The sequence below is a fragment of the Thermobia domestica genome, chromosome 2 (assembly GCF_964235325.1).
Source record: "Thermobia domestica chromosome 2, izTheDome1.hap1.1, whole genome shotgun sequence".
In the NCBI taxonomy this organism is placed as follows: domain Eukaryota; kingdom Metazoa; phylum Arthropoda; class Insecta; order Zygentoma; family Lepismatidae; genus Thermobia; species Thermobia domestica.
Window position 1 is genome coordinate 162,162,077 of NC_137455.1, and position 23,713 is coordinate 162,185,789.

Consider the following 23,713-nt stretch of genomic DNA (forward strand, 5'->3'; position numbering starts at 1 on the left):
TGGAGATTAATAAGAAAATAATAAGAATTGACATTAATAAAACAAGAACAAGGCAGGGACTGGTTAGTATAAACTTTACTATGTATAGTATGTAAATTTGACAAATTTAAGTTTATTTTTAAGAAAAAATAAAAAAATGTCAAAGGGAAGTAGATTTTGCTACCAAAGTGAAATATTGTGTAACCGTGTCTGCTTTGCGTGTAAATATACCTTTCGCTTTGAAACAAAAATGATCATATTAATACAGAGGACAACAATAGCTTATTTCAGTTCTGTTTTCCAGCAGTGATGCCAATTTAGCCTTTTTTATAGCTAAATTTAATCTATTTGGAGAGGCATTTAGCTATACAAATCTACGAAATGCTTATAGCCTTAAATATAGCTTATTTTATGAAATTCTTTTGCCATTTTATTAGAGTTAAATTAATTCTAAAAGTACTTTGTCCTTGAAAATAAAGTTTAATTTTTAAAAATTAGCTTATTTGTCATTATAGACTATCGTATTAATTGATTTCTCTAGACAGAGGGTGTTTTATTACGCAACAAACGCTTGTTTTTCATTCTTCTTCTCTCTCCCCACCCACAGATTTACAACTACTTAATAATACTTATTGATTCAGAAAGAATTTTAATGTATCTTTCGTAACAGCCCCGTTTGCTACTTTTTAATTATTTTAGTTTTCGCTTATCATTGCAAGAATGAGTTTTCTAATACAAATTTAGTAAACTGTTCGGTTCTTCAGACCACAGAGACTGCTTTTGTGTATTAAAGGAAACAAATAGGATATCTAATTAGCTTGAAACCTCTCAATGTAATCCAGGCCCGTATCCAAGGGGTGGCTAGGGGACGGGCCCCCTAAAATTTTCACGGTAGACTTGAAAATAAACTATAATATGATGATAAAACTATAATATGGTTGGATCGGCCCTCCTTTACTACTATCGGGCCCCGTACATTTTTGGGCTGGCTACCAGCCTGATGCAATCATGATTATTCATGAGGGTGTACGGAGCAATAAGTGTTCGTAAGAACTATGACCAACCGAAAGAAATACTACTGAAAATTGGGACAATGGCAGTCTACACAAACAACCAATCCGCAATCCAACTAATAGTGCATCTATTTCCAGCGCCTCGGCTAGCTGCGACGTCATCGATGATCAGCGGTGCATCTATTTCAATTCAACTGATATGGCTGTTGACTTTCACAAATCAGATGAGTTGTTGATGGGTTTTATTGTAATTTAAAGTCATGTATGTTGCTTGTTAGTCTTCAGCAAATAAAATTCAACATTTCAAATTTTATTATAACTCACTTATAATCCTACACACAAAATGGAGTTTAAAATACACACTGTGGGTTATAGGTTAGCAGTTCAAAATCTAGCCATTTTTTGCTTAAAAAAGCTTATTTCTGAAGATTATCTAGCCTATTTTCTTCAGAGGTTGTTGGCAACACTGTTTTGCAGTAAGACTCTGGGTACGGAAGATGGCGCTGGGCTTCTTCACAACTGGAGTGTTCTGCCCTTTTAATTTTGCAATTGTGATTTACAACATTGTTTTACTTTTTGACATACTTTAGTTTTTTACAATCTTTATACATTACTACATCTTTTTTATGTCCTGCGCCCTCCTGAACAATATGGGAAATTTTTACATCACGTCGAATAGATACTAAAAGATTGGTCACCTTGAGATTTTCAAATACTTTTCCCGCCCTTAGTTTTCAAGATATCAGATTGAAAGTTTGTAGACGTATTGTGTACATAACTACGTATTTTTCCAGTGATTTTGAAATCCCTACGTCAACCGAGACCCGGACCAGAAGGGCGCAAAATTTCTGAAAAAAATATTTTGGAAAAAGCTCCCGATTTTTCCTGATTTTTCCGTTTCGTGTGTGTGATACGGACAAGCGAGTGGTACCATTGGAAATGTTGGTTTATTGTTAAAAAAATATATATGAACCATGATTCTACTACAAATAGCAATGAAGCAGTACGTGCTTGACTGAAAGTCTAAAATTTATCTCAAAAAGCCAGGATTGTAAAACGGTTAAATATGAAATACACGTTGATTACATATGAATCACTGTAATTATTTTCCAAACTTCCGACATTATTTCACTGTATGGGTGGGAGCAAGGGTTTGTGGGAGGAATTTTGTCAATAAATATTTATTGGTGGAATTCCCCGTTCCCCAAGGATTTCGCACCCTGCTTTTCATCATAAATTCCACTATTTCAATTCGATAATAACTAATGATTTTAATGTAGAATCAAATCTCATACAATAAAATATGTATTATAGTGCATTTTTCTTTTTTCTAACCACTCATTTTGGTAGAAAATCATACTACAAAGACATTCTCTGAGGCTTTCTCCCTGCTACTTACAAGTTAAAACTACTTTTAAGAGCTCCAACTCTAGATGGGTTTTATTTTTATGTTTAAAATAAAAATGTTTCCTCTTCTTGAGGGTCGACCGCCTCTTCTGGATCCGCCCCAGTCTCACGACAAACCATACCAACAAGTGGTTCAAGCAAAGGTCAATTAATGACATTAGTATGCTGTTCCATCAAAACCTCAATTTTGACTAGGATGTAGGTTAGCCTGGTCTTTCACTGAACCCTTCAATTGAATGTTTATGTAAATTAGATATCTCTACATCATAAGCAGTAATATAACCTACCTTATTCTATGTTTTTTAATGCATTTCTACAACTGATTGTGGCTTTAAAGGTTCTCGTGAGGATTGGCTGGCGGGGATTACGTAACCTACCTATGAGTTGTCAAATTAATAGTTGTGCATCGTGGGTGATGATAATGATCCTAAATTGAGGTGTGAAATTCGTCTCGAAAGCGGAACAGGGGTAGTTCGTATTCATGTCTCCGACGGGGCATGGAATGGAACCAATATGAAAATAAGGTTGCTGTAATAGTTTTCCACAGGGTTAGTAAAAGTGAGACTAAGATTTTCGACGCACTTGGCATTTTATTATTATTATTATTATTATTATTATTATTATTATTATTATTATTATTATTATTATTATTATTATTAAGACTGGGCAATTTCAAGTTTCATCCCCCTTAATCTTGTAATGCTCGCTGCGCCGTTGTAATCTAAAAATGGATACTCGATTTCTGTTAAACAAACAATGTACGATTTCATAAAGCATTATTGACATTAGCAAACGGAGCATCAGACCAAAAATATTCATCACAATGCTTTAAAAAAAAGTCTCAAATTTTCCTTATCTTGCCCCTAATCTTGAAAAATATCAATAAAGAGCTCCTAAGAATCCGATAGTGTGATACATTATTCCTTAAAACAGGAGGTGGTAGGTCAGAATACTAAAATAAAAAGACAAAGCGTAACTTTTACTACATTATTATTCTCTCATTCCAATAAAACAATTCTATAAAATCTTGAAAAAGTCGTTTAAGAAATAGTTCGTACGTTCTAGTCGTGTAATTCTGAATTCAAATTTTTAATTTGATTTTTGGATATTTATGGATCATATTCAACTATTTTCCTCTATTTAATTTATATTTAAGTACAAAATACCAGTCCACACCTCGTACGTTTCAGGGTTGATATGTTTAAAACAAAATGTTTAAAACATGTTTAAAACGAGGGCTGTTGTTTTATTCAGTTTGTTTTAAACGTGTTTTTTTTTTCGATGGTGGTTGAACATGTTTAAAACAACTAAAATATCAGATTGAGTAAGTTAATTTAATTTTCTAACAAACAACCTATCCTCTGCAGGATTTGTGCATGGAGTAAATTACAAGCAGAGTTATATTCTTATTATAACAGCAATTACTGAACGAAATTCTGCACATTAATGTGCGTATAACTAAACCAACAGAAATTCAAATGAAGTATTTCAACATTTCTTAATTTCCAAGAATAAGGGATTTTAAACACACTATACACTATTCTAAGATCCAAATTCACAAATTCGAAACTTGGGTATTTTTTTATTACTATCATTTCCATAATAATGAAGAGTTCTCACATCATAAGCTAGAAGAAATGCTCTGACAAATACAATACAACTCATAGAAAAGAGCAGTGACTAACCTACAAGGAGCAAATGACATATTTTAACTAAACAGTTTTCAAGATACATCTCTATCTGCAACATGGGTAGCTAATAATGATTAATGTGTATGGCATAACAACACAATTAACTCTAGACGCCCGCCAAGGATTTTAAAAAAATAGTAGACTCTCACGTTCGGGGCTCTGGTGACCCCCCTAATTATCACAGAGTCATGAGTTATACACCATTGGAAAGCTTATAGACCACAAATTCCAATGAGGTAACATTCGTGAAATTCCCGCCGTATTCGTAGAAAAAGAACAGACATAATAATCATTAAAAATATGAAAATATTAACTTTGCGGGGCCCTGGCAACCCTTGCAGTCACCCTACGCTGATAAAATGATGAATGTGTAGACCACATACTTGTCACAATAATATAAAAAATGGTAGCCATTGCTGCCATTGCGTAATGAATTCGTTTTATGTAGGAAATATTTTCAAAAAAACAAATTATGCGCAGAAAACATTCATTCAATTAGACATTCTCTCCCCTAACCCACTATACTACCACGTCCATATGCAAATCATTTTTCTGCACACATCATGTATACGAACAAGAATTATGCTTCTAGACCACTGACCGTCCCGAAAATAAATGTAAATTAACCAAATTTGACCCCCTCTTCCTCTTTAAACAACAAGTACACATACAGGTTGCTATCATGTAGGGGACTACCTCATTGCTTCACATACCAATTTTTATGGATGTACCACAAAGTGGGGAGGAATACCCGCCAAAACCTGATAAAAAAAAATGATCAAAAATTAAAAAACGAACTTCATCCTCCTTTTCTCGGCCGTACATACGTACCCCCTATATACGTAAAATGCAACTGACGGAAAGCTTCATCCCTCAAAAATACTTTGGTACCAAATCATCTTTCTAGCTTAATTAGAGGCTGAGCTATTGATGTTTGTTGTAAAAATAAATGTAATTTACGTCAAAAAACTTAAAATCCAAAAATTTGCTAACTTTGCCCCCTCCCTGCTTCCCCATATAAGCAAGAAATACAAATACACGATATTACCATGTAGTGGCCTACTTCATTGCTTCACGTAACAATTTTTATGAATCTATCCCCGAAGAGGGGGAATGGCCCCAAAAAAAGAACTGTTGAAAAAAAAAAAAACACGATATTTACCCTATACATAAAATGCACACCAGCAAAGCTGCATCTTTCAGGAATAAATTGGTACAAAACCATCTTCCAACCTTAATCTGAGGTTTAAGACTGAGCCATTGAGGTTTAAAGCCCTGACACAGCAGTTGCGTCAATGAGCGTTTAAAGATTAAGAATGCAGACGACCAGTAGAATGTAACCCAAAGAAACTAAACTACCTATTTCGTGAAAGGAGATCAGGAAAATCCCGATTTCTTTCTCCGGAATTGAACCTTTGGGCGGATTGAGATTAGGGAAGTTCCCGAAATTTGATCTAGCGGTTGAATATAGATGGCAAGCAATACCTAAGAGTAAAAATGTAATATATATGCCAATTTAGATTGTTGTTTTAAACAAAATAAACATTTTAAACATGTTTTTTGTTTAAAACAAAGTACTTTGTTTTAAACGTTTAAAACGTTTTAAACAAAAAAACCTGTTTTAAACATAAAAAACGTTCTTTTTGTTGTTGTTTTTTAATTTTTTTTTTCAACCCTGGTACGTTTTGAATAAGAAACGTTAATCTTAAGCGGGTTTCACCTTTGAGCTTAGAAATTATACGTTGCCAAAAGCATGCATAAAACGTAAGTCTCGCTCGTGTAATGCATTAATTTGTGTATTAAAATTCATCTAACTGGGATAGAAATTATATAAAATAATGCACTTAACTATTGTTATTTGAGTTAGAAATAAATACCAATTGATTCAGCTTGGTATGTGATATTTAGAAACGCATTTGACATGTTTCATTTGGCCGCATTTTAATTTTATCTAGATGAATGTGTTTATACAGTCAAAGGAAAAAAAATACTCCTAAAGTCACGAAAACAATTAGGGGGTATAATTAATCTTTCTTTCTATCTATCTATCTATCTATATATATATATATATATATATATATATATATATATATATATATATAGACGCGGATCCAAGGGGAGGGCTATAGCCTCCCCTCGACGCTCAGGTATACACTGGATAAAATGGGCTTCAATCCTATTTTCTTTACACTGGATAAAGTGGACAAACTATGGTTTAGCCCCTCCCTTGATCATATCCTGGATGCGCGGCTGTATATATATACATATATATACAGTCGCGGATCGAATAACAAAATAACTACTGCACCAATTAAAGCTATACTTCACATGATTATCAATCTTAAGCCTATGAACAATCTTATAATACTGTATACTATTATATTAACAATATTCGACATGGAAATGAGAGCTGGGTAGGAAATAGTGATATGTAAAAATTATCAAAAACAACCTATATTAGTGTCCAATTCATAGCTTTCGAGAAAGCTGAGATGAAAGTGTCATTTCCGATGCAGTTTAAGTCCAAATTTCCCCACTCAATCGGCATGAGTTGAGGGATAAGAAATAGGAAAAAGGGACAAAAATAATCGAGAACGACCGATATTAGTGCCCAATCCAGTTTTTCGGGTTGCACATACATAAGGTTCTTGAGGTTGTCTAAAATGTATTGAGCATTTGGAGGTCAAAATTGAGCAGATATTCAATATTATTTGAAAATATTATGAAACCACATATGCACAATTTTGTTCGATGATTTTCTGCAATTTTTCCGTCAACATCATGATCCTATCGTTATAGAACTTCAGTGGTTTTTGGTCAAAAAATTGTGACGCGTGATTTGATTTTCATATACCTCCCCTGATACGACAGGAATGAAATGTCCCTTAGGGTGTTCTGTGATCACCGCAGACAGCCATACATGTTCTACAACGTGCTCCCATGCTGATCACATAGTTAATAATGACTTGTTCCGGTATAGAATTCCATTACTCCACTACCACTGATGACAATTGCTGGATAGTCCTTGGTGCATCTGGACTGCTGTAAGACGTCTCCCTATACCATCCCAAATGTGCACGATGTGATTTAAGTCGAGAGAAGGGGGCAGTCGAGTCCATTCCCTGAATGTCCTCTCCTTCCAAAAGTTAAGCTACCTGCGCTTTGATACGGTCGCGCATTATCGTCCATAAAAGAAATGAAATGAAATTTTGGAGTTTTACGTCCCACGGTTATGCCGGTTAGGCTAAAGGAGACGGTGATGATGAGTAATGAATGAAATGGTGGAATGAAGAAAGTGGGAAGAAACGGGAGAACCGCGAGAAAACCCACGCACACGGTGTTTGTCCACCACAAAGTTCACTTGGCGGGAGCAGGGTTTGAACCCAGGACCCCTGTATCAGAGGTGAACGCTCTACCACTGAGCCACCGCGGCCCCGTCCATAAAAGAAAAGTTGGGGTCCATTGCACCTCTAAAAACACGCACGTAGGAAAGGAGTACAGTGTCACAATTACGTTGACTGATGAGGGCCTCACGTTGAAAAATTTGGAAATCGACATGCCCATGCAACATTATGCATCCCCACAAGAAAATCGAACCACCAAAATAATCATATGAAAGAATGTTCTTGCGTTCATTGTGTGTTCCCATCTCTCGTCAGATGAATGTACGTCCACAATCACTACTTGGACTGAATCTACTCTCATCTGAGAAGAGAACGCGACCCCAATCCTCCTCCGCCCAGTTCTGATGATTTTGGTATCACCGCAATCTGTGCTGCCGATGTGAAAGTGTCAACGGAATACAACGTAATGGCCACTATGTATAGTCACTATGTTGTCACTATGTATACATGCTCAAGTCTCCGATCTCTTCATTACAATTCCTGAAGATGAATGTGATGTCTGCGTTCGAAACGTCGGATGTCAGTATCTTCACCTGGCTGATAGCTCGAGAAAATTTATTAAAATAGCTCCATTATCATGCATTTAGAACTACATTTGAAAGTAGAAAGAAGGACAAAGTTATCTCCAGCAAAGTTAATTAAATAATATGAAAAATAAGTTTAGATTTTCTGAAAAGACATATTTGGTGACAAGTTTTTGTTAAAAAATATTTTATTTATTGAAAGAAAAACACAGTATAAATTATTAAATGTATATAAAAATGAAAAGTGCGATCACAAATGCATCTTAGCAACAAGTAAATCATTGTTCTTTCATTAATAAGTTACTTCGTCTTTAAATTCATTCTCAAAATAATTAAATATGATAATCCACTCGCAACAAAGTTATAAATATAAATATACATATAAAACCAGCAATATAATGTTTAGTATGTTATTTAAACAACAATGATAAGTCTTGTACCATGATTAGATATTTCTACTTTCTGTTATCGACTTGATTGTCACTCGATGATCTGACTTGCTCAATTAAGTGCGCCTCCTTTGCCGGTCCAACGTTCTTTAAGTTCTACCTCACACCCCAAATCACGAAGGGCAGCTTTTGAGTGATCTTCACATTTTTTACCATGAGTTTTCAAAGCAGATTTAAGTAATTCTTCCGCTCCTAAAGATAAAAATTGTGGTTGTAGGTCCGTACTTCGGGACACTATATTTCTTATAGCCAAAGCTCCAATTTTCTGAAAAAGTAAAAAGATCAGTTTTCATTAATTTTGTTACTTACTAGAAATACCGTAATAATAATGTATCAAGCTTTTATTTGGAAACCTTTACAAATCACTCGATCCATTGCATTCAAATCAATACGTATTCGTCTTTTCCTTTTTGGCAGACAGCCAGTTTCCGTGTTTAGGTTTAGTCTAAGTATTTAAGCATTGTTAAGTTTCTACGATAAATGAAACTACTGAACTAAAATACGTAAACAAACAAACAAACAAACAAAACCGTTTCCGCACTTAATACACGATAATAAAAATATACATGCATTCTCATGCTATTCATTCATTTGGTATTGATTGTAATAATCTCTTTATTGCTTTACTTAACTATTAGGTCTGCACATTTGGGTGTTTACAAAATTATATTTTCCAGCAACGAATACTATCCCAAAAGTAAACTCTATTCCCACGTCAGAAAACGAACAGACAACAGCTTATTTCTGTGGGGGGAAAAAAGATCGTGTTTCGGAACACCATTTACACGAGAGAAAGAAGTCAATCTTTCCAAATTCGTAGTTTCACAATTCCTGAAGGAGCCTTACGGTTAGGTTATTGACAAACGAAAGCTCGTTGCCAAACAATTATACTTCATATTAAATCATTAGTTCATGTTAAGTCGTAAACGTCCCACAAACGAGATGGTAATAACTAAGGTAATGATGTAAGAACAAATAGAATATGAATAGAGAAGAAAACGAAGAAACCTGAGAAAATCCGATCATTCTGTGTTTTCTATAAAACTCATATCGCATACCCATAGTTTCAATGCATGAACTTTTGCGCCAGAAGTAAACGCTCCACCCACTATGCCACTGAATTTGTGTCTAAGTTATTATCAACATCAGGGTGTAGACTAAAATTCCAAAATGAAATTTCGTGACTTTTTCGTGACCTTTTATTTACCAAACCATAAAATTTCGTAACATTCTCAAGAACGAATTTGGGTGCGAATTAGGCCGCATTTTCATGTATGTGATAGAAGCTGGATTTGCTTGCTATTTGGAAGCGTCTAAAGCTGATTATAAACATTTCTGGTGGTGAATTTTGACGTTTTATAGAGTATTATATATTATATATATTATATATTATATATTATATATACACACGTCTGTACTTACATTTGTACAGATAAAAATAATCGTGACCCAAAAGTTAAATTTCGTGACTTTTTCTTGAGTTTCATGACCAATAGACACCCTGAACATGCAAAAATATTTCAAACTCGCATAATACCTGAAATATGATCGATCACATAGAGCGATTTCCTTCTTTCAATGTAACATCTAACATGTGGTAATGAACCGTCAGAAACAAAGAATTTGTTTGCTTCCCGCGTTCCGAAACAAGGATTTTGGCAAAAAGTGTAATATAGAACAGCAAAATATTAACATGACGGAGATCCCATTTACTTTTGTTTCCCCTATAGTAAAAGTATGAAAATGTCAACATTAAAACAAGAACTTATATTATGGAACTTCCTTAATTCCACAGGAAGACTAGAAACAATGAATATTATTTTACGACCATTTAAATCGGAAATTCTAACCGTCCCTTTTTCTTTGCTTTCATTTTACTGCGAATTGCTAAATAAAGTCCATAAGAATACTTTGTTACGTATTTCTGGAGAGAGCAGCTAGAAGGAATGTCTCCCTGGGGGAACGTCCTTCAACACCCTCAACAGTTTTTGTGCCCACTCTCAAAAGCTACATTCTACTTACAAAATATTTTTTACGTCTTGTCTGAAAGGATCTTGTTTTACGAAACAATGAACATTTCGTATTAGAATTTAAAAAACATATAAAAATGTATCTTAAAGAAGATTAGAATGTATTAGAATCTAAAAAACATAAAAATGTATGATTAGAGAGAGAGAGAGAATGAAATTTTTATTTAAATTTATGTACCATAAGTACTGTTCGCTAACTGCTGCATCATTTTTAATGTCAGAATAATTTTAAAATGTGAATATATTTTTTTGCATATGACATTAATAAATCATTACAAATACATAATTAGTGATGGAGAACGAATAAATACGTACTTACAAATGTATTACAATCAATAAACACTGAAATTATTAGTAAAAATTAAAAAGTACACTTTGGTATCTGCAGACGTATCCCATATTTAAGGATCAAGGGTCCTTTTAAGTTAGTTTAGATATCCACTGAGTACTGACACAATGCGTACGCTGATATGCAACTTTATCAGCAATTTTTGTAAACTCATAATTTCTAAGTTTGAAGTTCCCAAATAAAAAAACGCACTCAACCACATCTGAAATCGTCTTAAAATTTCCAGTTTTGAATGTTTTTAAAATCTCATTCTTAGCAAATCGAAATTTCCTGACTCCTAGCAGAATCCCCTGACTTTTCCACGACTTCTCAAATTACCTGACATTTCCCGCTTTTTCCAGGTTTGTCGCCACCCTGGTTTCAGGACAGTACATTGAATATATTCCATAGTTTGCTACTTTTTAATAGTTGCCAAAAATATGGAAACCCACCTTACCTCATATAGACCAACGGCCAAGGGGGTGATAATTCCCCCCCTTCCCTAGGGAACTTTTGCCACTATATTAGAAATGTTCCTTAGTGTCCTTAGAATCAAAAAATAGTTGTTGGTCAACATGTAAGTGCAACACCTGGGTCCTGGGACCCTTAACCTTTTAGCACACGTGTATATTTACAGACATCAATGGGATCTCTTTAAATGGCCGTAGATCAGACCGTTAGTGCAACACTGGAACAATTTATACCTCGATCGATTTGTAAGATTATAGGCTTTTAGTTTACGTAATGAACGGAAGATTTCTGTGTACAAAGGAAAACTAATTGAGGGATATTTAAGAAAATTTCCCTTAAAAACGTCCCTTCTCGCGATTCTTTTAGTTATTACGTGGCAACACTGCAAACTAGGTGAATAATAAAATGTATTTAAGTATTATGTTTTATGTTCAACTTAAACTGCAAAATTTCTTCTTAATCCATCAAATAGCGGCAGAGGAAATACGTATTTTATTATCTTCACAGGGTTCATAATAATTTATTTACATGGAAGTACGAGTATGACTTTGTGTCAATGTTCCGTTTTATTTTTCTATGGAAAACAAGTGATACAAATTATTCTAGTTGATTTTCTCATTCGTTATATTATGACAGATTCCCAGTACCGAAAAATCGCCCAGGAAGGTTTTAAGGTTTGTTGATCCATCGTATAATAATATATTTCAAAGCAATAATTTTACTGTTATGTTCCTTTGAAAATACTTGTTGTTTTGGTATTCTACAATAAATACACTTCCAAACATGTCTGCTGGTATGTGAAGTTATCAAACAACTCTCGAAGTTATTGCGTAGGGCATGTATTCTTAATACATGTGCACACAGATAATCGCACTTAATATAGTACGTAATATGTAGTTTTTTTTTTTTTTTTTATTGCCGTAATATTAAGCAATTTGTTATATTCTCTGTGTTCGTGTCTGTCTCTAAGTTGATAATAGTAGCATATTCACCCTGAAATCCGTGTTTTCTCAGTTATTCTGGAGAAGAATGACAAACAAAAAGAAACCAGTTAGACAGACGACATTTGTAACAAGAAAAGATATTACTGTTGTGAAAAATCGAACATTCTGTATAATACGCATAAAACGAAACTGACATGAGGACGACAAATTTCATTTAAAAAAAAAAAAAAAAAACTTCCATAAGAACTTTCAGGTTAAAGTACTGCGTCAAGAGACTAACACTGCAAAACTGCACCGCTTAACATCAATTTGCATCCAAATTCCTACAGAATACGACACAAATAAACACGGTATATCGCCGGAACTACCAAAGTTTCACAAAATTACCACGATTGCTAAGTCAGTCTGCTGAATCATGTGTGGCGGAAAATTGTACACTCTTAGTGGATAATTCACCATATTTGGAGCGTACTGCTATACGGCAGCATGTAGCAGACGTCCTGTTTGACGAGGAGTAGTGCGTATTTGGCCAGAAATAGAGCTAAAATGGGGATCATGAAAAAAGGGAAAGGGTGTTTCATGGGAAAATCTAGTGACATGTGTCACTAGAATAGCTGAATGTGTTATTAAAGGAACACCTATTCGATAGGAAGACAAATCATTACTATTACAGATTCCAGAAGTGGATCTCATAGCAGCCGAAATGAGGTACCACAACTTGTACCAGATCGTCGAGCTCAAATTGTTCATGGAAGAAACATACCTAAAGATAAATTCACTGAAGGCGCAGTCAGTGCAGGTATGTCAGTAAGTGTTTTAGTTACTCAAGCAGCTTTAATGTTACTGCGAGCTTTTATTAATCATCATCGACAAGCGTCAGATCTTTCGTGGCTGTCCACGGCAAAATTGCAACATGCCAAGAGCTTAGACTTACCACATCTCCTTTTTTAGTTTATATCTATCCTTTTAGCTGCAAGTAATACAGGCCCAAATCTTCGGAAAACCCGTGTCGCCAAATTTTTAATGCAAGATGTTTGTTCAGCTGCTTCAGCTTGATGGTTGATGTCAAAACAGTTGCTCCTAGGTATAATAGTCAGATATCTGACGAGCAGAACAGAATAAATAACTCTGCTCAACCGTAAGGGCCACTCATCTTCATATTCACAAATATTTAGATTACAAACAGCAATGTATGATTGTGTTGTCGAAAGCGGTGATGACCTCCAGCCTTAGACTTTTGATGTGATAATTTCCCAGGATTTGCATATCACTGCCAGTTAAAAGGGTAAATATAAACAGCATGAGAGATTAGGTAAATCTGAGCTCTTGGAACATAGCATTCCCACCGTGGGCGGCCTCGAAGGAACTCACACTTGATGGGAAATTTTCTTAAATATCCCTCAATTATTTTTCTTTTGTATGCAGAAATGTCTCGTTCATTACAAAAACTGAAAGCCTATAATCTTACAAATCGATTGAGGTATAACTTGTTCCAGTGTTGTACTGACGGTCGGAACATTGACACAAAGTAATAGTCGTGCTTCCATGAAAATCTAATTATTGTGAACTCTGTGAAAACTATAAAAAACACATTTCCTCTGCTGCTATTTGATGGGTCAAGATTAAATTTTCGGTTTAAGTTGAACATAAAACCTAAATACATTTTATTATTCACTTAGTTTGCAGTGTTGCCACGTAATAACTAAAAGAATCGCGAGAAGGAACGTTTTTAAGGGAAATTTTCTTAAATATCCCTCAATTAGTTTTCCTTTGTACACATAAATGTTCCGATCATTACGTAAACTAAAAGCCTACAATCTTACAAATCGATCGAGGTATAACTTGTTCCAGTGTTGCACTAACGGTCTGATCTACGTCATTTAAAGAGATCTACTCACACTCTCCTAACTTTGTCTTGTCAACCTTGCCCTCAGACACTCTTCAAAAAGAATCTATCTCTTTCTCTCTTCCACTCCCGCCCCCCCATCATCATCACCCTGACTCCACTTGTAGTATTATTGAACTGGCCCAAACCTAACCTCTTAACCCAATAAAACCTAATCAAAGGCTCATGACAACCCTAGCTTTCATTTTCAAAACACTAACCAACCAGTTCTCAATCTTTCTTCGCATTCTTCTCGCCGACCGATGAGAAAGTCTTATCATGGTCTAACTTTCTCTTCTTGCGCAATTGATCAACCTACACTTCATACAGACTTTTCCTTTACACGACCCTACTCTCGCAATATTACTCATCCACCCAACCAAATCAACTTAACGCTTCTTCTCAAATGAAAATCTACTCCAGTATCTAGAAATTCCATCTATCTTCCTCTGACCGCCTTCTACTTCCTATTTCCACGCCGGGAAATATACGTATACATAGGTTGGCTATCCAACGTCTCATCACCCTGGAAGAATTCCTAAACATACGCTCTGGGGAACTTCCTAAACCTCAAAAAAACACAATTCTAATCCAACTAGTTTAGTCCGTATTAACCACGAACAATTTCACAGTTGAAAATAGGCATTATATACACCATCGCTTTCATGGAGAACCTAAAAATACTCCGCTCATTACAACCTCAACTTTCTCTTTAGTTTGATTTTCATATACATTTCCCTAATCTGGACCCATGTCCAACCAGCACTAGAACTAATCCTGCAGTTCTTAAATAACAATTGCCCTATATTTTCATAGTCTTAAAACAACATCTGCCGTCATACTTTCGCAATACTTCAACCATACAATTACATTTCTCGATACCGCCGTCAGACTTGGATATAGATGCCTCCATACTGAAGTATAAATTAAAAGTGTCGACAAATGCAATATCTTCACTTCAAGAGCTCTCCTTCTCACCACATCAAAAATTCTTTAACCTAAGCCTTGGCTATTCGGAGAAATAGTGTCCGTTCCACTATAATGCTCCTTAACAATTACCTCAAGATTGTCACGTCAGCATTTTTTAACAACCTCAACGTTATCGCAAAAATTCGAAAGAAAAAAAAACACTATAAAGGTCTCAATTTTATTTATTTATTTTTTTAATCAAAAAAATGTTATCTTAGCCTCTATTCCCTACAAAAACTAATGAATCTTACTCGTCTTATTATTTACAACCTTACTTGAATCCCACCCTAACCAACCGTTTATCGAAAGCCCCAAACCTTCACACCCTCATGAAGAGAACGGGTACCTTAGAACACCACTTCCACCACAGAAATGACAGAATTCTAAATGTAAAACTTATGTTATAGTTTAAGTTCCCAATACAGCACCGTCAGTAAGCTGACACGAGTTGCATTTTCTTGAAATGTTTCCAATACTTTGATAAACTCCTATGCAACCAAGTAGCATATAATTTTTTAAGGCACTTTCTGCTTATCACTAATATCTCATTTTATATTCTCAACAACTGCCTGTGCTTTTTACCTCTGAAGTCATGTTAAAGATCATACACACGATCTTCTTGTACCAGAGGGCTTAACATAATTTCAACAACGAATGTAAATAGAGTGGCTATGGTATATTAAAACGTGTTTTGCAATTGGAGTCCAGGTTTGACTTACGTCGTGTCATCAAGGAACATTTTGTGAGTTACTAAAGAAACCTGTACAGTTTTCTGTCTGATGGCATAACAGTCTGTTAGTGTATACCTAAACATATTTTTGTTTCTGCCTTGGCGATTGCTAATATCCCGGAAGGAACTACAAACTACCCTGTATACGTAGTACAAAGATTAATAACTTACCTGAACATTAACATCTAGCACATGACGCTTCATTCCCTCAATAATAATTTCCGCTCCACCAGCTTCACAAATTGCATGACTGTTAGCAGGGCTTCTTAAAGATAACGTGGCAATAGCACCAAGCCCATGGGCCAATAGCTTGGGAGAAGACTACAAAGACATGAACACTTATTTAACTACTACATGGCAGATGGCCATCAAATTCAAAGTTCAAAACTTAGTTCACTACTTAATACCACTTTTTTCTTATTTTTCTTTTAAAATTTGCTGTAGAAGCTGTGTAAATCATTAAAAGCAGTCAGTCGTAAGTATCTTTCAAACTTCATTGTAAACCTGCTATAATCAAATACAGAATTATCCTTGTTCTTACCACTCGAATACATCAGAAATTTCGAAATATGGACGTTTCGAACCAATTCGGGTTTTTGAAGGAATGATGAAGAAAAATAAAATAAAATTATGAAAATCTGCATCGACCCGTTCCAAATGTAGGTAATTTCACTAAAGTAAATTCCCAATTTCCCCTATAATGTAGCCATGTATAATGGTTTCAGACTTGGTAGCACCCTACATTCCGAAAACACCCAGAATGCTGCGCTTCAGTCCTGGAAGAGTTGACCCCTGTTCGAATTCAATCTCGGATTTGAGTTGGCTCCTGTTCGAAGTCAATCTCGGATTTGAGTTCGCCCTTGTTTGAATTCAATCTCGGATTTCTTATTACAAAAAAAGATCCCATCACAACCTTCTTCTTATCAATAGATTTATTAAAAATTTTTGTTCTGTTTGTGTCATACGAATTATTCTATTTTAAAGTTGTGACAATCGACACGTCGGATGCTTCTGTTGCATCCCTTATGTTCTTCAATTACGATTTGTGAATATTTTAAACATTTTTGAATCATTGTACGAAGGATGTTCAGAAAAGACAAACTGTTTTCTTCAGAAAGTCTGCAAATGTCATATTTAAAAAGGGTGGGCTTTAGTACATATCGTAAAGAATTTGACGAAGGTTCGTATCTCAAAATCTCACTTTTACAGATATAAAGAAAGAAACACAATTCCATCGAGGAGGAAAAAGTTAAATATGCAATAACTGATCAATAATTCCACATAATTATTATCCGGAATAGGTGACGAGTTATTACGTATTCAACTGCTTTTCTGTTCACATAATTATTATTTCTTTCTTTATGTCTGAAAAAGTGAAATTTTGAAATACGACCCTTCGTCAAATTGTTGACGATATTACCTGTAGATAGCAGTAGTGTAAGTGTCTTCTGATGCTTGCAATGATCCTTTTATTTATTTCTTATTTCAGATGGGCCTAACAATAGAGGTAACATGGAAACAAGCAGCACGAAGTAATAAAATTCTATTTCCAATTCCTACAGGCATTAAAACACGTGAAATGATGCCACAAGCGAAGAAGAGCATGCACTACCCAAGTCTTCTATGTTTAGATGGTTTAAAGTATTCAAAGAAAGCAGACTTGCAACGGTGCAGCAAGGTGAGCCCAGAGTTTCAGCAAGTGCAGTTACAGAGGTTAACACAAACATAGCTGCTGGGACTGACCTTCAAGATTGGTGAGTACCATTATGAAATCTCAGTGACGCCCGTCAAGTTTCGATTGGAAGCACCTTTACAATTACTAACTCCATGACTCGGGTTTGTGTCCGTTAGGTGCTATGGTTATACACTCCAGAGCAAAAGATTCTTTGAGTAGAGATTGTCGTGAGTGTTCCCGTAGGAAATGCATTTCAATCAAAGTGTAGGGCCAAAGACAAACACTCAAGTCAATCCAAGTTTAAAACCTCATTTTAAAAGATTCAACAGTTTCGGGTGCACGTGCAAACTTACTTTTAATGAGATGAGAGGATGTGAGATACTCAATTTTGGGATAACCTGTTTAACTCTCCTTCACCCCTTAGGTTATAGATTTTAATGAACATCATATGATAAAAACCCGGCTCGAGTCAGATGCCATGTTCAAATATTCATTTCAATCAGTTTAACTGTTGTCCCACAATGATACGAGAGAATGGCAGTGTCATGATATATTGAGGAAAACATCTAGAAATTGCCTTTCTCGTCCTCCTCCTAAATGGAATTTTCTAAAACGCAGAAATACTGTACGTGTCCATTTATTTCTCGTAAAGTGTTTATACGAAGTTTCATCTTCCGAACGTGAGACTCGTGAGGTACTTTATTTTAAACACTCATCCCCTCCTTAGTATACACATTTTTATCACAGATATGATAAGAACCCAGATTAAGGTAGGTACTATTTTTAAAAATTTATTTCAAACTATTCAGTTCATTATATAAATGTAGATGTTTCTATTACGGTATGTATTCTTACCACGATACATAAAATTCTGAACTAAAAATTGCGAGTATTGTATGTCAAATGGAATAAACTTTTTCCAGAAGTCTCTTAGACAATATGAAATGATTAAACCTTCATGAGCCATTAAGTTTAATCTTTAAAAAAAATGTCTAAACCTTTTTAAGATCTTAGTACGGATTAAAATGCTAGTTTCAGACTGACATTCGATTAGTATCCAAGATTTTGAGTTTAACGTCCCGTTCAGCAGCGATCCAGTGCACAAGCGACAGGTATAAGTTATTCAAAATGTTCCACGGTGTCAGCCATACGGCAAGTCATCAATGGTTGTACGCACTACTTCCAAAGGAAACCCCTAAGACCAAGTCTCAGGGACGAAATAGCAGGAAGTTGACTCGAGCAGACCTTGGCCTCCAATTTGGACCTCAGATCATAATCCAAGCGGTTGAGGTGGGAGCTGCCAGGTGGCCATTTGTACGCTGTGATGAAATCGGAAACCTGGAAATACATTTGAGACGACTTTCACTTATGGGCTGGAAGCGAGTCCTATTGGAAGATCCAGTAGGTGTTGGCAAAGAGGGTATGATTGAGTGGTTCAGCTACAGGTTAGGATAGGGATTATATTTCCGGGCTTTCGGCATCTATGGCCATGTTAACCCGTCACGAATGAGGGATGACATAGGGAAATTGGGGCGGAAGAAAGGAATGGGGAAGGAAGAAATCAGTCTAGAACCACTGTTAGATACCATCCCAACATTTGCCTGTTGTAAATGAAGACAACCCAGGAAAACCTCATTCAGAATGGCTGACCTGAAAAAAACTTTTATACTTTTTCGACCCCGAGTGTTTCCAGAGAATCGAACCCGGGACCGCTCGCACCAAAGGTGAGAGGGTTAGCGGTTACGCTACACAAGACTACTTCAACTACAGGTGTCAGAGCATGAGACTGGTAGTTTACAATACGCGTTTTCAGTCCAGTTACGCAGAAGTGAAGCTTTGTAACTCTATGACGTGAAATCCTCCACAATTAATGTGGCAGGTTTATTCTGGAAGGGATCACACCGGTTTCCTTGGACGATTTTGCATACAGCCGTTCATTTTGGGCATTGAAAGAGTTTTCATTGGTAAAGATCTTTTCGTTCGTAAACTAGATGTTGGTCTGTGTTGCAGCTGTGAACGGTCTCTGACGCTTGATGATATTTTTCTATAGTCCGGTACACGAACACAAATAATCCCAAATGCCTGCAGCAAGATAAATATCGCACATGATGCTTCACCTTGCCTTATGCAGACCGAAAACGATTATTCTATTCTAATGTGTATCCTCACATCATTTGAAGCAAACAAGCTGTTTAAATATTATGATCTCAAACCACCTCCATCTAACATGTCATACGTAGGGAGCTTTTACCTGGCTACTTAAAATGGCGTGAAGTTTGCATCAATACTATTCTATAGACTACGTGTAAACTAATACACAATTATTTTAGTCTAAGCATCGGGGCTTAAAAATTGAGTTCTAAGGGCAAATCATGTAACAATTTGGCATCCGATATTTTTTTGAATATACACCCATCACTGATCACAAAAATTCCGGATGCTAGAAAAAATACCTCACGGAAGGGGAGTAGGAGAAAGCCGAAATTTTAGCCGTTTCTATTATTCATTATAACTCAGTAACCATTGGAGCTAGAGCATCCAAACTTTTTTCATTTTGTTTGTCTGTCTTCTACAATTCAGTTCTAGTGCATTTTTGAGGTAAATACAATGGTTTTCTTCTTATTTTCATTTTTACTCAGTATTGGTTGCGCGTAGCGTCAGTTTTTAGTCACCGATTCTTTACAAGATCGAATTCTGAAAAATGTTTCCTCTAAAAGTTTTTCGTCATTTTATGCTCTTTCAAAAAATGTATACTTATATTAGTGTAGGACTAATAGTGTCTGAGTTATAAGCGACTTTATTCTGTCGTGTGCGAAACTGATCACGGCGTGGCCCGAAAGTTACCTTCCCATAAACGGTAATATTACCAGCTGATGGCGATAAATATATACATAATCTTGTCTGCCTGCAAGTATATAATCCTGATGATTAAGTCTGTCTATAATCTAATTAAAAATATTCATTTTTAATATCAATTGAGGGTCTTTTCGGAAAATAACCCTTATCAGAACAGAAAATTTCTCTAAAGAATGAAAAGAGAGCTTTCTCTAGTACATAGTATGAGAAAATCTGCACGTGTCTCTGATACCTTCTAAAACATGCAGCTTTCTATTCATTTTTCTGAAAAAATCTTGTTTCGACAAGGGTTGTTTTTGCTACAAGTCCTTCGATTTATGTACTACAATGGTGCTGAGCGAAATAGAGCAGGAACCAGATTTTAAAATTGCCCTCAAGAGAGAATCATGAACAATTTGCGATTCACGTTTTATATATTACCATCTTTTTCTCTATATACTTATTGTACCGGTTAAAAAAAAGCAAAAAATAAGATACGCATAACACATTTTATAAATGATCAGTTTTAAAACTGCTAAATCTTACTTACAGAAGAAGTACTTGGCTATTATTAAGATGTGTACAGTGCTATAACACACTAAATGTATAATAAGAAATGTAATAGAAGGAAACCATATACTTAAGAAATCTCTACACAAGAGATCAAATATGTGATTACTAGAATTTGTTCTCAATAATGTTATGCCACTCTTATATAAAGGTAACCAAGAAAGTTCTTAAATGTAATGAAATTTTTGAGTTTTACGTCCCACGGATATGCCGGTTAGGCTAAAGGAGATGATGATGATGAGAGATGAATGAAATGAAGAAAGTGGGAGGAAACGTGAGAACCCCGAGAAAACCCACGCACACGGTGTTTGTCCACTACAAAATTCACTTGGTGGGAGCAGGATTTGAACCTGGGACCCCAAGCACTAGAGGTGAACACTCTACCACTGAGCCACCGCGGCCCTACCAAGAAAGTTCTGTCGCTTTCTCACCCACAACCTTCGAACAGCGATATGTCACCTAAGACGTACCTGGAAGATCAAAAATAGTCCCCATTAGCATCGACGATCTTCTGCCAACATTCTGGAAGACCGTGGATTCCATAGCGGAAGAACTTGGTAGCCGTGAAGCGAAGAAGGTATCAAGTGCATTTTGCACCTTTACTAGAAATTTTAAAAAATGAAATGAAATCTTTGAGTTTTACGTCCCACGATTATGCCGGTTAGGCTAAAGGAGACGGTGATGATGAGTAATGAATGAAATGGTGGAATGAAGAAAGTGGGAGTAAACGGGAGAACCCCGAGAAAATCCACGCACACGGTGTTTGTCCACCACAAAGTTCACTTGGCGGGGGCTGGGATCGAACCCGGGACTCCAAGCACCAGAGGTAAACGCTCTACCACTGAGCCACCGCGGCCCTAGAAATTTTAAATGCGATTCATTTCTCCCATCTTCTTTCCCACTGTTTGAAGCACCTCTAGAACTCTGGAACTTCTATATCGTCGAATGCGCTCTGCGAAGTTCTTTTTACAGCCTTTGCACCATCAAAACCTTTTCCTTTTAGATTTTGTTTAATTCTCGGAAAATGTCATCATGCTGATTAAAAAGTTTGGATCACTTTCAATCTGATTTTTCAAGTCCTGGCTCAAATTCAGACGAATGATTTGATCCTGTGTGAGCAGGCGAGAAACAAACTTAGCGGCAACATGTCTCATTTCCAAAACCTCACGCTGGCACGAGCTCCAACTCACTCCTGTCTGTTTTGAAATATCATCGATCATGTAACGACGATCCTCGCTGGTTTTGGGGCAGATTTTTCGATGTTTTCGTCGTTTCGAAATGATGAAGAGCACCCAGAACGAGCATGATCTTCAACACTCATCTCACCACACTTAAAGCACCCAAACCACTAAAAAAATTGTGTGCGGTTCATAGTATCCTTCTTGAAAGCCTGTTGAAGCATTTGGTTAGTTTTCGTTCCAGATTTTCCAAGTAGCAAGCAAACACCCTCCTTGTTCCTTTGAATCTGCCATAACGATTTCGCAGGCGGCAAACGAGAACAGTTAAGAAAAACAATAATACGATCAAACGTTAACCTCCTACGCAGACGCCGCTTGGCCAACTGATCTGGGAAGGTCTCTACTAGACCCACCTAGCAGGAGAACTCTCGACTACGCCTAGAAACGGCAGCGCTCTTTCAATCCGGTTTCTTTTGGGTCTCCCCTCGTATTGCGGATGCAATAGTGTTTCCCATCCAAAGCCTAGAATTGTGTCGCGGGTCTCCTAGCCACGTAGGGCTTAGCATTGTCCCGTAACAGGAGGACCTCTTTGCGATTCACAAATGCTGGCTCCAGAGTTTTGAGTTTTTCTTGAATACGGCTCAACTGCTGAAAACACACAGTTGTATTGATGATCTGACCAGCTGCTAGCAGTTCCAAATGCACGATGCCGCGAGCAATCCACTAAACACACAGGATGACCTTCTTCTGATGCAGTGCTGGTTTCGGCTGTTTTGGAACCGTTTCATGGGATGCTAACCAATGATGACGGTGCCGTGGAGCTTCGTACAGGTCCCGCTGTCAATACCCTGTCCAGAAATGGCTCATTCTTCAGACAAGACAACAAAGAAACACAGGTGTCTGCTCACGTTGTCTTCTGGCTCAGAGTCAAATTATTGGAGACCCATCGACCGAACTCGTAGTGTTTCGAAGTTTATGGAGGTGCTGCCGAACGGTTTTTCCTCTCCACTCGCCCCAATTACTGCCTTAAGATCTTAATTTTGTACATGTTTTGGTCTTCCGGCAAGTAGTGCGTCTCCGAGTTTTTCGACATTGTCTTTGAACTTGTTAAACCACCAAAGATCTGGCATATTTTCCGTTCCGCTACAGCGACGTTTGACCCGTTTGAACTCGTACAGCATACACACCCTAATGACGCTCTGTGGAGGTCCCATGTTCACTCTGTCCTTACTCAAGTTCTCGGTGTAACTGAACTGCCACAAAAAGGTAGTATGTTCGATAGGGTGGTCCTTATTTTGCAACATTGTAATTTTTTTTCGGGACACCCCTTCATTTGGTGCCACTTGTCGAAATACTATCCTGTGCAAAATTTAATTCCAATCGAATGAGGATAAATGGTGCCGCATAGAGCCTAATGTTTTTGATCATTTATTGGAAGCTTCTGAATTATCCAATAGATGGCAGCACCTATCAAGATATAATAACAAGCACTTACAAGTGACATTTTCACTCTTTCCTGTGATTTTTAAGAAAAAATAGTAAGTTAAGATGTGCTACGAAAATAAATTATTTTTATTGGATAAATGTCATAGGTCTATTCCGCGGTAAGTGACCCTACGAAGGGAAAATTT

General features: G+C 36.4%; 1 protein-coding gene across 6 annotated transcripts in view; it reads right to left on the reverse strand.

Annotated features, from left to right (window-relative positions):
• Nucleotides 1-8,188: 8,188 nt before the first annotated feature.
• The window catches only part of LOC145676789 (armadillo repeat-containing protein 6 homolog), a 63,246-nt gene continuing 47,721 nt past the window's right edge, over nucleotides 8,189-23,713 (reverse strand). For all 6 annotated transcript variants that reach the window (XM_081747593.1, XM_081747581.1, XM_081747588.1 and 3 more), the window contains 2 exons: nucleotides 15,996-16,145; nucleotides 8,189-8,732 (listed from right to left, as the gene is read on the reverse strand). In XM_081747593.1, the coding sequence (XP_081603719.1) occupies nucleotides 8,520-8,732; nucleotides 15,996-16,145 (363 nt within the window). In that variant the 3' untranslated portion in view covers nucleotides 8,189-8,519. The remainder of the gene's footprint in view (nucleotides 8,733-15,995; nucleotides 16,146-23,713) is intronic.